General features: G+C 34.1%; 3 protein-coding genes and 1 long non-coding RNA gene across 6 annotated transcripts in view; 2 read left to right on the forward strand and 2 right to left on the reverse strand.

The window, feature by feature from the left end:
* The first annotated feature begins 492 nt into the window (after window positions 1-492).
* On the forward strand, window positions 493-1,087 carry LOC133193720 (uncharacterized). The gene is made up of 2 exons (XM_061329665.1): window positions 493-719; window positions 824-1,087. Exons 1-2 carry the CDS (start codon window positions 538-540, stop codon window positions 1,002-1,004), a joined length of 363 nt encoding a protein of 120 aa, XP_061185649.1. The 5' UTR covers window positions 493-537; the 3' UTR covers window positions 1,005-1,087.
* A 241-nt stretch (window positions 1,088-1,328) lies between these two features.
* Window positions 1,329-3,861, reverse strand: LOC133193986 (uncharacterized). The gene is made up of 7 exons (XM_061329897.1): window positions 3,736-3,861; window positions 3,544-3,646; window positions 2,700-2,915; window positions 2,349-2,595; window positions 2,178-2,255; window positions 1,749-2,056; window positions 1,329-1,501 (listed from the first exon to the last, which is right to left on the reverse strand). Exons 1-7 carry the CDS (start codon window positions 3,844-3,846, stop codon window positions 1,329-1,331), a joined length of 1,236 nt encoding a protein of 411 aa, XP_061185881.1. The 5' UTR covers window positions 3,847-3,861.
* A 3,136-nt stretch (window positions 3,862-6,997) lies between these two features.
* LOC133194100 (DNA mismatch repair protein Mlh1-like) overlaps window positions 6,998-15,584 on the reverse strand; it is an 80,987-nt gene continuing 72,400 nt past the window's right edge. For all 3 annotated transcript variants that reach the window (XM_061330069.1, XM_061330068.1, XM_061330070.1), the window contains 8 exons: window positions 13,263-13,434; window positions 12,140-12,240; window positions 11,827-11,935; window positions 11,228-11,291; window positions 10,874-11,038; window positions 10,287-10,379; window positions 9,481-9,597; window positions 6,998-7,179 (listed from right to left, as the gene is read on the reverse strand). In XM_061330069.1, coding sequence (XP_061186053.1) covers window positions 7,015-7,179; window positions 9,481-9,597; window positions 10,287-10,379; window positions 10,874-11,038; window positions 11,228-11,291; window positions 11,827-11,935; window positions 12,140-12,240; window positions 13,263-13,434 — 986 coding nt within the window. In that variant the 3' untranslated portion in view covers window positions 6,998-7,014. The remainder of the gene's footprint in view (window positions 7,180-9,480; window positions 9,598-10,286; window positions 10,380-10,873; window positions 11,039-11,227; window positions 11,292-11,826; window positions 11,936-12,139; window positions 12,241-13,262; window positions 13,435-15,584) is intronic.
* Window positions 8,057-8,377, forward strand: LOC133194101 (uncharacterized). The gene is made up of 2 exons (XR_009722041.1): window positions 8,057-8,130; window positions 8,283-8,377. It is a non-coding gene; the product is annotated as an uncharacterized LOC133194101 (long non-coding RNA).

Below are 15,584 nucleotides of genomic sequence, written 5' to 3' on the forward strand. Positions count from 1 at the left end.
TTTCCTAACTAATATGAAAAAGGACAAAACACATATGTACACGTATATTGAAGTTGTATTTTTCTTGATCAAAATAAAGCTTTTCTTCATTAAAAAAAATTAGATAGTACAAACATCAAAAAGTTTCCAACAAATATGTACAACTTGTACTGTTATTACACATGTAAAATATTTCTTCCATATATGTACGAAAATAACGCCATACAAAATCCATAATAACTAATGTTTGACAGAAACCTACAGCACAAAACATGTACATACCGTTTTTCTTCATACAAAAAAAAAAAAAAACAAAAACAAAAAAAAAACACCCAATAATTTAAATGGTAATTATAAATGCATGACCTGATATATACGTGTATTTAAGAGAAATAAGTTTTTACAAAATAAGCTGTTTGATACTCTCTCTCTCTCTCTCTTCCAGGCTTATTGATAATGTATTTTATCTGCTTTCATAGATAAATTGTTGTGCATGCCAAAATAGAGGGCAGTGCAAAAGTTGTGTATGCAGGAGAAGGGGCTGCACAAACTGTAGAAATGCTAACTGCCAATTCAGGGAAGCAGAAGGAAATCCACAACAATCCAGGTTTCACCCTTATGCCAACAATAGCAGAAGGAATTCAAGAGGAGGAGATGGTGTCCCTTCTCTTAATCAAATGCTGGAAGATAGAGCTAGACCTGAAAATAACAGAGACCAGGGTCAGGCAGTTAGTTTGCAGGTACACCAAAATTATACAAGAATCAACGGACACAGAATTAAATTCCACACTTTATGCATCTGTGTCTTTATTATTTTAAACATGAAAATTGTTCATTGTTGCAGAACGCCATTACCTCCATGCCAGAGGCGGAGTTGCGTGCAAGAGTATCAGTTGCGGCGACACTGCTTCCTGACGTACTGGCCCCATACCTCTTGGAAACAAGTGGATTTTGTTCGGGTAACTTCAGTGTTGCCTCATGGTGTTGTTGTGGGAGGTGTACCGTTTTCTCTGACCCACGGATGAACATCTGCTGTGGTCATCCCCACTGCATCACCACGAGGCCAGAATTTCGCAACCTATGTCTCAGACATGATGTTATTGAGATTGCGAACATTCTAAACTGGAGTTTCCGAACAAATCTTGATCCTAGTTTCAGAGCCAGTACGTTCAGGAACCAGGCATACCGCAATTTTGTACTCTGGCAGCATGGGCGGTTAGGAGCAGGAAGGCGAGTTGTAGTACCATCCTGTGTCTGTCGTCAGATACGACTTCGATTTCCTGAAGTCAATCCTGTGGACTATAAGGGCTATGAGTCTTTATACTCTGATTCAGATTAAAATAGAAATGTTACTTACCACAAGTTTTTCTTTTTTTTCTGCTGTTTAAAAGTTCCTTAGAAGACGGTGTAGTTTCTCCAGAGAGATTAGTAGCGATTTGATCCAATGTTTTTGCTTGTAAACTTTTCGTATATGCTTCTCTTCGGGCGCCATATGTTTGTCTCAAACAACTTGCAATGAGATCTAAAAAAAATTGTACTGAATAATTTAGTTATATCTTTACAGTGATAGATTTTTACCACCCCCCACCCCACCCCACCCCCCCAAAAAAAGGAGGGGGAAGAATAAATACAACCTGTATGTATAAACAAATTCAGAAAGAATACGGCATGTTTATAAGGCAATGCATACTTTATTAATTTCATTACCCCCCCCCCCCCACCCCCTAGTTTTTAACATAACATATGAAAAAAATATCTTATTTACGTACCAGGAATATAAGTATAACATTTAGCTACTCGTCTATCATAAGCAACCCACTGCTTCGTTTTACGAGAAAATTGTACGACAGGGACGCTGGTTCCATCCTTTGCTTGCTGAATCTCTCTGTCCAGATGGTGATTATAGTCGATGACAGCAAGTTGGTTCCTGATGACGTAGGAGTCAAATCCAAAGGACACTTGTTTTGGACAGTAGTGCAGGAGAGTGTGGGAATAGAAATTTTCAATTGCCCACGTTTGTCTACAGGTAGTGTAATAATTGAAGTTTCCAGTAAACTCCTTATTTACGACGATTTTTCTATATATAGAAATAAAAAAAAAAATTCATGATTTCTAATGATCTGTACTGTAATTGTTTGTATAGATAGTAAAAAGAGCGTACGTCTGTTCACTAACTTCAATAAATAATAAATACGTACCGAAATTCTGTGTAAGTAGATGAATTCTTGGAAAGCCACTTTTCCATACTTGTATTTGTGTCTTTAGCATGATTACATCTATAAGTTTACAATTAAATAGATAAAATCGCAATTTTTTTTAAAACAGTTCAAAATAGTTTCATTGGATATGTTTTCATAATGCATGGTTACCTGCCACCAGACCATTCATGCTCGTTTGTAACATGGTGCAGTATTTTAAACCATTTTTTAACCAGTTTTTGGGCATCCCCACCGCACGAACTACAGCAATACCAGAAGTGGTTTACAGTAGGGCGGATCCATGGTAATAGACTGCGATGGGCAGCTTTCTTTGCAGCATCCCCCAACATATATGCAAGCTTCTTAGCTTTATGCCAAATATCCAAACTGTGGCGAATGTGTTTAAACCTATCCGATTCTAAAATGACAATCAAATTTTATTGGAACGTGTATATACTTTTATCTGATTATGAATAGATAATATATACCAGATAATTCCAGTAAAGTATTATAAATTATTACTTAGCAAAGCAATGATCGTTCTGCTGGCATCAGAAACGATTTCCCAAATCACCAATGGATAATGGTATATAACCTTCTCCAGTCCCCTCTCAACCAACAACTTTTCCATTTTTGGACTGTATCTCTGTACTTCCCTGGAGTCTGCAACATCTAAGTGCACAATCAACCGACTTTCGCAGTCCATAAACACTGAAGTTGCTTTGTTAGCGGAAAATCCTGCAAGACAATTCACGGCTTTTACTGCTGTCATGACAGACATATCCTCATGCGCGGATCTAGAGGGGGGGGGGGGGGTCCGGACCCCCTGGAATTTGCAGAGTTATTAAATTTATATACTAAACCAAGTAAAAAGTGACCTTGGACCCCCCTTAGAAAACGCAGACCCCCCTCGAAAACGCGGACCTGTGTCAAGTTGGTACGAAAAGTTAAATGTAAGAAGTCAACCACTAACACCCCCCCCCCCCCACCTCAAGAAATATAGGTTTTTCACGTTTGGGCGGCGAGTTTACATTTTTTTTTTTTTTTGCTTGTCAACAAATTTCTGGGTTGGATTTTTTTTGACTGGGGTGGAATCCCCCCCCCCCTGGAAAAAATTCCTGGATCCGCGCATGATCCTAGTAGTACCAGTAGGTGGGTGGGGACTGTTCCCTTCATTTTTCTTTCATTTCTCTATTGTCAAAATTTTTCAGTTTTTTCTCAAATACCCCCCCCCCCCTTTCTATTTGAAAAAGCTGTAACATACTTGTATAAAAAATCACTATTTTTTTAAATAACAGATTACTGTTTATTCAGTATATCTAAAACCTGACATTCATTTAGCTATTAGAGTAAATATCTCCTGTACCTGGTGAGTCATATCGGACGTCAACTGCTAGGCTCAATGGCTTGCTTGCTAATTTTTTATGCACATTAGTCAGATGTTTTTCAAAAAAACTGTTTATTGCCTCCTGCAAAGAGAGTAATATCTAGTTTGTCTACTTTGAATTTCCTTTTTAATTGCAAATATTATTGATTGAAAATTTTAAAAAAAAATTACCTTATATAGAAGTTGATGATGGTAAAATGCACGGGAACACCCTGTTACTAAGTTTATAAACTTCGCTCCGGTGGCAAACTTACTCCAAGACGCGCCAGATAACAGTACCATCAATTGTATTAGCAGCGCCACCAGACTCTTCCCACCATAAAAAGGGGTCGAAATCCATTTGTTCTTATGGGAATTCTATTTTTCAAAAATGTATAAAATCAACTTTCATCCAAAATTATTACAAAATCATTGAGATGATCAGATAAGTGTAAGTTTATACCCCACCCCTTTTCCTGTCTTGTATATTCGTGCAATAAAAGAAGAATAAAAGAAATTCTTCAATTTACTTTCCTCCACCTAATGCTATTTTTATGAACCCTTCTGTTCTACTTTTGTTTATCCTTTGTAAAATAGACCAGGATTGTTTTTTAAAGTGTACATGTATTTTTTTTTATAATCATCTTATACATTTTAAATTCTTTTATAATATGTACGGATCTCAAATTGGTCAATGCAAAACGTAGTTATGTCTAATAATCAATTTACCTTTTAAAAAATTCATTCTATTGCATTTTATTTTCATTTTTTTTTCTTTTTTACAGAATAAGGTTAGTCAGTGAACTATTTCGTTTCTAATTGATGTCAGACACCTCTCGTATATAAATGTTTTGATCAATGGAAATATCACACAAAGATGATTGGAAACCTGGATTTGTTTTTTTCTTTTTTGTATACATACAACGCAGAGGTACTGGTATTTTATACCAGCAGCAATCTTCTCCCCTTCTTGTATGGTAGAATTATCAATGCGCTCTCCACACTCTGAACACGTTGATCTTTCTGTAAGATAGAGAATTTCCCTTTCGCCGACGATAAACCTCCTGTCCTTTACAAGATGGATTTCCTCGTCTTGCTCGTTTCTCCTTCAAACATAAATGAGTAATGTAGCGTATATAAATATAGATAAAGGTTTTATAAGCGCTTTTGATTATGTGGCGCAGAGAGAGAGAGAGAGGGGGGGGGGCTCATACTCGTGCCATATAGCTTCATCTGCGTCGTTTTCTCCCTCTGTATCTACATCTTCTGGATCCATGGTCTCTTTTGCATCATCGTCACCAAATATTTCTCGTAGTAATTTTTCCACTGTACTTTCACATTCCTACGTATACATGCATATTTTTATTGAGAATAATAGAGTTATTAACGATGAAAGAATATAATTTGAGAGATATTGAACCTTTATTTCCTTAAAAAATGACTACATGCATACATATGAATATTTTATTTCACACAAATTCTTTATAAGGCATAAAGTGCATGGATTGTTCCAAAAAGTATTTAATCCATTTTCCCGCTTCATATAATAATGATAGTACAGAAGCTACTTTTTTTGTAGAAATTGATTTTTTAAAAAAATCATAGTACATGAAAAGGGCGAAGAAATGATTATAATATAGATGAATTCATACACTGTAATCAATCAGATGCAGGATGATTTTTGTTTGTTTGTTTCTTTTGTTTTTTTTCTACACACAATGACTACAAAGTTATATCATTTTACATCTTTTCAAAGCGGTTCAGGGTTGGTGGCCTTCTTTTTTTTTTTAAATGAAATTGAAACTCTGACAGAGATCCTTTTTCAGAGGGCAGACCATAAAAAAAATAACAAAAATAAAAAAATAAAAATTATCACCTCTGTATCTGAAGTCTCTTCCTCAGATTCCATCATGTTCACAGAAACCTTTATAAATAAAAGTGATTGAAATTCTACACAAATTCAGGTGTCCAAGCTTATGCTTTATTTCGACATCTGATTTTTGTACGTTTAAATTGTACGCTTTTATATATATATATATATATATATATATATATATATATATATATATATATAAAAGTGAAATTTCCTCAAATATACCGGCTTACATTTTGCCTATTAACCCCATTGAAGAATGAAAGAAAGGCAAGAATTTATCTGAAAACATGCACCCTCACATTCATGTAATATATATAAATCTGCCCCCCCCCCCCCCCCCCGGAGTTCTGCAGAATATCATACAGACTAGTTAAAATGTGTAGAACATAAAAGACAGACAGACCATTTTCTCTTTGTTTTAAATACTTCTTGCAAAACCTTTAAATAATTAGCAGGAGGATGTATTTGAATTATTGAATATATTCATTGAATAAAAAAAATAATAACCGATCCTTTTGAGAGGCATGCGCACGAAAATGGAAATAATTATGTTATCTATTTTTAGCAAAACTGGATTGTCAAGTGACTTGTCAACATGTCGGAAGGGCGTGAATGTGCTCTGGATGTATTTCGTAAAAGAATTTGGATACTTTATTCTAATCGTTTTTATGCTTATTTCTACTTACCGTTGGATCCATCAAACTTGTACTGTCTCCACAAATTGTCCACTTTCGTAGTGTTCGATGTGTGTCTCTCACTGCAGTTCGATTGTAATAACGTGTAAGTTATTAGTGTGTGTCAAAACATTATTTACTCAATCCTGATTTTATTTATTTTTTTACTAATTATTATTTTTACTCATTTCTGATTTACGATTAGTGTTACATTTTGTATTACTTGAATGAAATAGAAATCCCCATAGACAGTACAGGTTTGACATACCTATCAATGTATACACTAGGCCTTTTAGGTCAGTGTGCATCAGCCCGTGACGATGACCAAACGTCTTATATATGGAATTGAGATATTAGTAGAGAAGAGAAATAGTGCCGACACCGTATCGCATGTAATACGCATAACGCTTTATATTCTTGCGCGATAGCTTTAAAGTTGGCCTAGAGAAGATTTTATAAGATATGATGCATTTTCAATATATGACAAACTTAGCCCAACTTCGCATCCTGAACCCTAAACAGGGATCCGAATTTAACATTTTTGATAAAAGGCTCATTGCTTATCATAATCATGACAACAGCTTGACTACTTGACATCCAGCAGGAGTAGATTTTTGAAGAGACCATGAAATTCACAAATTTTGTTCCTCTTTACCCATAATTTCTATACACCAACACTGATTGATTTTGGCTAAACCATTCCAGATGTTTAAAAGTTTCAGACCAACACACATTGCAAGAGGATGGACAGAGGTAACCTAAACAAGAGGCCTATGGGCCACAACGGTCACCTTCTTTATGGCCCTGTTGTTCTTCATCAGCAGACTTCTTCTCCCATATATTCATATGTAAAGCTTTGATTGCCTTGAATCAGGTGAGCTAAAAACTTAAAACAACACAATCACTGAGTAAATATTTTTATTAACATCGTTCAAACACTTTATATAAATCTGGTAAATTGGCAATTTGTAAAATACTTGAGTCTTCAGCAAAAGACTTGGGAGGGAACAAAAGATTCCGGAATGCACTATATAAAACGTGTTCCACAGTCCACTTCCAGGATTTATCAGTCACTCCCTCTTCTTCCTGAAAGCAGTTGAAAATTATATAACACAGAAGACAAGGGAATTAATCATGATCATTTGTTTGAAGCTTACTTTGTTTAAATAAAATAAACATTTCCAGAAATTATTAAGAATTTTTTCATGAAATGTACTTTCAAAATATTTTTAAAATATTTATAGTTTGAAATCACTCTTTTATTGAATGACTACTTTCTTATTTCATATGAAGGTTTTCTATGGATAATTCTGGTTGATTTGCTAATGTTCAAAATGAGTGCTTTTGAAAAAAGAAAGCCTATTGTAGATGTTTATTATCAAAAAATTGCAAAAGTAACAATACGTCTGAAACACTGAGTATTTCACTGGCTACAATTGATTCATGTGGGACAAAATATCGAAAAATGGAAAGGAATTCAGCAGAGAGAAAGAGCTGGTAACCCCATTTTTCTATACTTAGTGTTGTTCTTACTGAGCAAATAGCCTTCTTCATTCTGTAAATGTTGGTTTACTAGACCTACAAACTCTTTTCCTTAACTGAATTCCTCCTTTTTTAATATCTGTATCACAAAATACGAAGAAGACACTGAAATTGGTATTTCAGAAATATCACCAGATTTAACAATCCCTTACTTATACATTTCTTAAACAGGCTTTCTATTTTCTATAGCAGTAATTTTGAACATCAGCAGAAAACAGGAAGTATATTAAAGGGCCTGAATACAGTTGCATTGTTTACAATTTTAAATGTCTATTTTTATTCAAACTAGAAATATGTCTATAGGACATGAATGCCCCGTCGAGGGTATATTAGTAATGTAACATTTTGACACAAATTGAGAAAAAGTGAGGTCAAGGTCAGGGGAAAGGTCAAGGTGAAAAAATATTGATGCAGTTGAAAAGCTTACATCAGTATGTATCAGCGTATGAAGTTTGACACTAATTTAAGAAAAGTGAGGTCAAGGTCAAAGGAAAGGTCAAGGTCAAAAATTGTTGATGCAGTTGAAAAGGTCACACCAGTATGTATTACCATATGAAGTTTGATAAAAATATTATGAATGGTTTCTTTAAAACTGAGAAAAACACTAATTTAAGAAAAGTGAGGTCAAGGTCAAAGGAAAGGTCAAGGTCAAAAAAATATTGATGCAGTTGAATAGCTCTCATCAGTATGTATCAGCAAATGAAGTTTGACACTAACTTAAGAAAAGTGAGGTCAAAGTAAAGGTCAAGGTCAAAAAATGTTGATGCAGTTGCATAGCTCTCATCAATATCTATCAGCATATGAAGTTTGATAAAAATACCTTGAATAGTTTCTTTGAAACTGAGCTTTGAACAGAGCTAAATGCAAAGTGTGACGGAAGGACAGACGGAAGACTGACATGACAAACACTATATGCCCCGGCCATATTCATGGCGGGGCATAAAAATAACTTCAGTTTAATGAATACATGAATAATCTGAGAATTCAATGACAACGAAATTCTTCAAAACGTCATATTCAAACACCTATGTTAGTAAACAGGGCATGAGCTCTGTTATTGTTAGTGTTGACATTTTACCAGGTGTGTTCAATTTGTTTAGTCTGCACAAATCAATGAGCATAGACTGACAACACTGGTGAGTTGGTTTTGCTTTCTTGCATTTCTACTCTGAACTTTTTGGATTATAGTTTTTATATATTTTTCATTAATACACAACAAAATTTCTACTTTTTTCTCAAGTTTTATCCTTGTGAAATTGCAAGGATATGTGTCAATCACATCCCAAAAATTGTAGTTTTAATAATTTCCAGATAAAAGAATTTTTTTAACGCACTTTTAATATACTTCAGTGTGAAATGCTCTAGCAACATATAAGTCATGTTATTATTTAGAAAATTTTAGAAAATATGAGCTTCAAATCAGTGTCCCAGCCCCTTTAAATAAATAGGATGCTATCCATGAAAACTGCATGTATCATTAGAAAGTAAAGGGTATAGACATTAGGCCAACATTAAAATAATGTTTGCTTGCCCTATCCCGACTCAGGATGAAAAAATTCGTTCAGTATTTCTGAAATGCATAAAAAAAATTGCTTCCTCAAGGTTAAAAAAAGTTTTTAGGCGGACCATTTTTAGCAAGTCAGTCAGGAGAGGGCAACCAAACAATTCTTTAAAGATGGCCTTAAATAAAATAGTAACAGTAAATTATATGGTATGTTATTAATCCAACATTTTAGAGAAATGTATCATAAAAAATTCTCAATATATAATTTCTGGGAACAATATATATATATATATATATTTATTTATTCATAATGGCACAATTCATTTTGATATTTTGATTACCTGTGAATCTGTTGATTCTTTTTCCTGGTTCTGAAATAAACTGGGCTTGAAGCAATAAAACTCGCTTGTCTCCTTACAGAATGTATCAAAACACTCCCTCTCTGAGTCCCAATTTACCTGTGTCCAAAAAGAATAAAAAATGAAAATAGAAATGACAGCTATGCTTCTTTACATACTTGTACGGAATGTTATGTATGTTAACTTCTTTCTACAGAGAAAAATACACAAGCATTTGTTTCAGGTATTAAGGGAATTCATTTCAATATTATTGTAAAGTTGTATAAATACAATTTTTTTAAATAGCGAGATGTTTTACAAATTTAGAAATTATTCTTCAGTGTACCTATGAATTATGTCTTACAAAAATGAAGAAAACCATGAATGTACTATAGATTCCAAAGAATATGTCATATAGAAAGCTCATTTTAAATAATTCATGTTATCAAATACATTCAAGGACAAGTATTTTTTGTATCAGTTTTATTAGAAACACAATCCCTCAATTCACACAAACACATTCTTACAGACTAAATGTTTCTCCTATGTAGTATTAAACTGTCTTAACCTATGGGCAGATAAGGAAATTATATAACTTGTTTGGTCTCAACATAAATTAGCTATGCATCACCATAGCATTTAATTATTTTCACACTCAAAAGTATGATTTAAGAAATGAAATTTTGTTGCAAGAAATAGTAAAAATTTCCCTTCCGAGTTGAATGCATTTTAATGTCTCTTGCAAGGGGAAAATAAATAAAGTTTTATTTTTTTTGTCAATCTTTCTCAATTCTCAATCAATTACTTACCTCAGTGGCCAGCCTCAGTACAAACATTGGAAGACCCTCCATGTTGGGTACATAGTTATCAAGCAGGAGCGGCAGTGTGCATAAATTACCCTTCTGTAAAAAATAAAGTCATCAAATTCTTGGGATAAATACTTGATTATCAGCTCCACTACAATATTGTTACTACAATTCAATTGTACCTGTAACAGACCTCGATAAGTATTAATTCATTAATACAGCTCAACCTCAGTATCTCAAACACTGATACCTCAAACACTGATATTTCAGATATCTCAAAAACTGATATCTTAAACACTGATATCTTAAACATTGATAACTTAAACACAGATATCTTAAACATCATAGATAGGACAAAGTGATGTAGAAGTCCACGCTTCTTTTTCTTTGTGTATTTTAACTTTATTATCTTGAATCTTCAGATATATCAAAGTTTTCCTTGGCCCCATCCATCATGAGTTTGAGATATAACAAGGTAGACTGTAAATGATTAGAGGAATATCAGTTAAAAACCAGAGGGAAGGAAAACTGAGTCACAGTTGTCAAGTCCTTGTTATGTTGATGGTAATCAATTTCTTATGATCACTTGCCTGGTCAATCTCCATGGAGAAATAATCAGACAACATCTCCGCTTTAGATGTCAAGAAATCCACAATGTACTGAGCAAGGTCATCCTTTGGACCATCTGCCTCCGTCCAGCCACTCTCTTCTAGGTCAAGGGCAAGCATGGCAAGGTCATATATAGGGGCTGGCTCCTAAGTGGAAAGGAATAATAATATTTGGAACTTTTAAAATCATAATTTTATTTCCTCCATAATTTAATTTTCTTTATTTTATTTACAAGAATCTATTAAAAATATTCTACAAAAATTGGACGTTTGCAGAAATTACCAGATATATAAAGTACAAGTATAAACTATAATATTCACTACTACAATACTTACTGAAAGTCTAAGTATTCCAAAGTTTCCAAAATCAAATATCATCAGCTGGTAGAAAAGTTCACGACTGAAAAAAGATTTTGTCTAATGTTACTGAATAATCATGTATAGAGCAAAAATGTTTTAGACAAAGTAAAAAATGTTGAAGGTATATTTGATCAATTTATGTTGTATGTACCTTAGTTTGGTTGTGTTTACTAGGTAGAGTTTTGTCTGGTTTGTTGTATGTACCTTAGTTTGGTCATGTTAACTACATAGAGTTTAGTTGGATGCATTGTATCTACCTTAGTTTGGTCATGTTTACTACGTAGAGTTTAGTCTGGTATATTGTACATACCTTAGTTTGGTTGTGTTTACTAGGTAGAGTTTAGTCTGGTATATTGTACGTACCTGAGTTTGGTCGTGTTTACTAGGTAGAGTTTAGTCGGATGTATTGTACCTACCTTAGTTTGGTTGTGTTTACTAGGTAGAGTTTAGTCTGGTATATTGTACATACCTTAGTTTGGTTGTGTTTACTAGGTAGAGTTTAGTCTGGTATATTGTACATACCTTAGTTTGGTCGTGTTTACTAGGTAGAGTTTAGTCTGGTATATTGTACATACCTTAGTTTGGTCGTGTTTACTAGGTAGAGTTTAGTCTGATGCTGCATCAAGGAAAACTCTTTATTGACACAACCCACAAATTTGTGGAACTGGAACATTTCTCTCAGATCTACAATGAATTTAATTGGATAAAAATACTTTTAATGTTGACAAGATGATTGTAAAAATGTCCATGTGAACTTTTTTTATGACCTTGAATTGCTAGAAAGCTTACATTTTGACCATTTGTCAATAGTACAATAGAATTAACGGTGGTGGAGGGAAGGAAAAGGATAAATGTTTCATTCTCTGGAGGTATGAAATATAGACTGACTTTTATGCATATTTTCTTTGATGTCTTCCTGAAGTGTGAGAACACTGGTGAGTTTTACAGGCCTCCTCTTCTGTTGGGCTCCACAACTGGGTAATACCATTCTATAAATAGCAAATCACAACTGGGTATTACCATTCTACAAATAGTAAATCACAACTGGGTAATACCATCCTATAAATAGCAAATCACAACTGGGTAATACCATTCTATAAATAGCATATCACAACTTGGTAATACCACCCTATAAATAGCATATCACAACTTGGTAATACATACAAAGCTCATCTCCATGACTGTTATCTACATATGAAGGCAATGTCTCTCATGATCAATTGAATGTTTAAGTAGTATGCATATCTAGTTGCAACATCCCTGCAAGTTTGGTCTAGATAGGTTTAATAGTTTCTTGGGATGTTCCAAAAATTTAAACTATTTCAATCATCTTGAAAATATAGGTCAGATCATTCTAGAAAGTCAGATGCTGCATCTGAGGAAAGTTTATCCCTAGATGCATCATCCATGCAATTTTGGTCCAGGTAAGCTTATTCCTACTTGAGAATGGACCTGCTCCAAACTGTCGGTCAGATCCAGCATACAAGGCAAGTCTAGAAGTGTTTATCCTAGATGCATCATCCATGTAACTTTTGTCCAGGTAGACCTAAAAGTTACTTTTGAATGGGCCTGCTTTAAAATGTAGGTCAGATCCAGCATCAAAAGCCAGTCTGGTAGTTTGCATACCTAAATGCATCATCCATGCAACTTTGGTCCAGCTTAGGGTTATGGTTACTGGGGAATGGACCTGATCCAAAATATTGGTCAGATCCTGCATCTGAAGCAAGTCTGGAAGTGTGCATTCCTAGATGCATCATCCATGCAACTTTGGTCCAGGTTGGACTTATAGTTACTTCTCCCCTTTCAAACTGTTGCTACAGGCCTGTTATAAATAGCAAAACAATATATGGACCTGCTTCTATCAATCATTGATAATCATACAGATTCCATGATAATTGAACAACAGCTTTAGGAGAATATGAACAACTTCACATGGAGCATGTACTTCTCTGTAATATCAGACATACAAGCCTACATTTTCATATTTCACGTGTCTGTTGTTCGTACTTACACATCACCGCTGGGTGAAGTCTCCATCTGGCTGTCCTCAGACTGGGTGGTGTCTTTAGGGACATCTTCAGTGGTGGTGGTGGTGCTTGGGTTGACTGGCTTCATGAAGGCATCCAGTTTCTGTTCTCTGCTGTCTGTTCTGACCATGTGATGGGCATATGTTTTCTCTGGTCCTAAAAGCAGAGAAAATCTTCTACAATTTGAGTGTATAATGGACATAGTTACATATCTGTATTTTGTCTTTCTTATCCCATTCCTTAGTTTTTCAACAATCTCAATATGTAATAGAAACATATCTCTTTCTCTGTGAAAGATGTTCTAAACTGTGAATCGCTAGTATCATTTTATCAACACACTATTTAAAATTCTGATGAGGAAAATTATGCTAAATTTTGAAACTTGGAGCACTTATTCATGTATAGCAGCTCTCAGTATGGACTGCATGCCCATTTTCATTTAAATGCAAGGTTCAATTTTATATGTCTATGTACCTGTGTTAACTGTTCTAAACAGCCCTATATGGCCTTGGAATGTTGGTTTTAAAAATTTACATTCCGATGTCTATCCAACGAGGTAAATATGTCTATCCAAGAATATACACATGCAAATCTAAATTAATTTTTTTGGAGAGTCAAATAACATCTACATCATCTAAAAAGAATGCAGTATGTATACATAAAAAAAAATACATATTAACTCAGGTGTGTTATTTTACCATGACTTCAACATGGACATGGTTATGATTAGCCATAATGGTTCTTGAGATTTTTTAAAAACCACCACTTTTCGTTTTATTTTCCGATTATCTCTCCCTGCTTAGGGGTCACATCCCTATTTTTAGTACAAATAAAAGCCCTTTGGATACTTTGTGATAAATTAGACAAAAATTGGCCAAGAGGTTCTTGAGATATGGCCTTTTTTGGCTCAGAAGAGATAGATAGCAATAGGTCACATGAGTGACTCAGGTGACCTAAAAATAATATTTTGAACTAGAGAACCACTCAAATATTCTTTAGATCCTAAGGGTTTTTTTCCTTCAACCAATCTAAGTACAAGAATAACTTCTGATCTCGAGTGATTTAACTGCAGGTGTCCATGCCCTTTGAAATACTTTGTTTTTTTTATCCACTTAAATATAGTGCAGGGAAGAGCCTTTCTTCATGGACGAAAATGGAATTGTTAGCCAACTGACCAGAGAAAAAGCTTAACAGGTGAGTTTGATTGCATATATTCGAATTGAAAGAAAGAATATTTGTACTTACAGTAAGACTTGGATACTAGAAAGTCACGTATTGGGACTTGGTATTGAATTTTCTCTCTTTATAACTAAAATTATTTATATCCATGCAAGGAACAATCTTCTATGGGATTAATTAAAGTTTCCTCATCAGCTAGATTTCCTTAAAAGCAAGTTATTTATAACCAAGTTTTACTGTAAAGGAATTGTATTATGTAACATTTCATAATTCTATGATTTACTAAAATTTGAAGAAAACATTTTTTTTTTGTATTTATACACAAATGCACAATTTGTAATGACAAAACTCACTGAAAACTTGTGAGCCCTGAAGTGCAACATTTTAGATCACTGCATTTGGATTATGGAAAAATTATTCCAAAATACATCAGTTTTGCTAAAACATTACTTATTCTGGACTTACAGACTGATTGGAAGTTCATACATTTGCCATACGGAATCTTGTATGCTTTCTAAGCTACAAATAAATTGGATTTATGTATGGAATTAAATATCACCGAGGTCTTCCTTTCCAAACTCTATGACTGTCAAAGCATTGTTTTTGTTTGACACAAATTCTCAATTAGCATACAGATTCAGCTTTGAAAGCAATTACAAAACTTTTAAATGAATCAACTCTCAAGCCAATAAAATCAACTTTTTGACTCCCTCAGGACATGATATAATCAGCTTATATTCCCTAAAATAATTTTTCATATATGGAAAGAGATGCATACTTCCATTTAAATGACATTAACATTGGGATTCTGACCAAAAGAAGCCTAATAAATGTCCTTACTACATCTGCAGTTTTAAAATTGCTCAGTTGCTGCACAAAAGATAGGTTATCTACTCAGCTGTAATTCCCAGCAGCTATTTCAATGCTCTATCATATTCAATCTAGTAAGACCCATAGACACTTTTTCTGCTGTTTTTTAAGATAAGTATCAGAGACCAATTAATAAAGCCATTGCAAAATACCATTCATAGGATGAGCATTTTACAAGTAGAGGGGATGAAAATAGGTCAGTTACTACTAATATATCAAAATCTAGAACAAGTATGAATGGAAGCAACTTTGATCTC

The sequence above is a fragment of the Saccostrea echinata genome, unplaced genomic scaffold, assembly GCF_033153115.1.
Source record: "Saccostrea echinata isolate AGI-Se365-2 ecotype Australia unplaced genomic scaffold, CSIRO_AGI_Sech_v1 ptg000028l, whole genome shotgun sequence".
Lineage (NCBI taxonomy): Eukaryota > Metazoa > Mollusca > Bivalvia > Ostreida > Ostreidae > Saccostrea > Saccostrea echinata.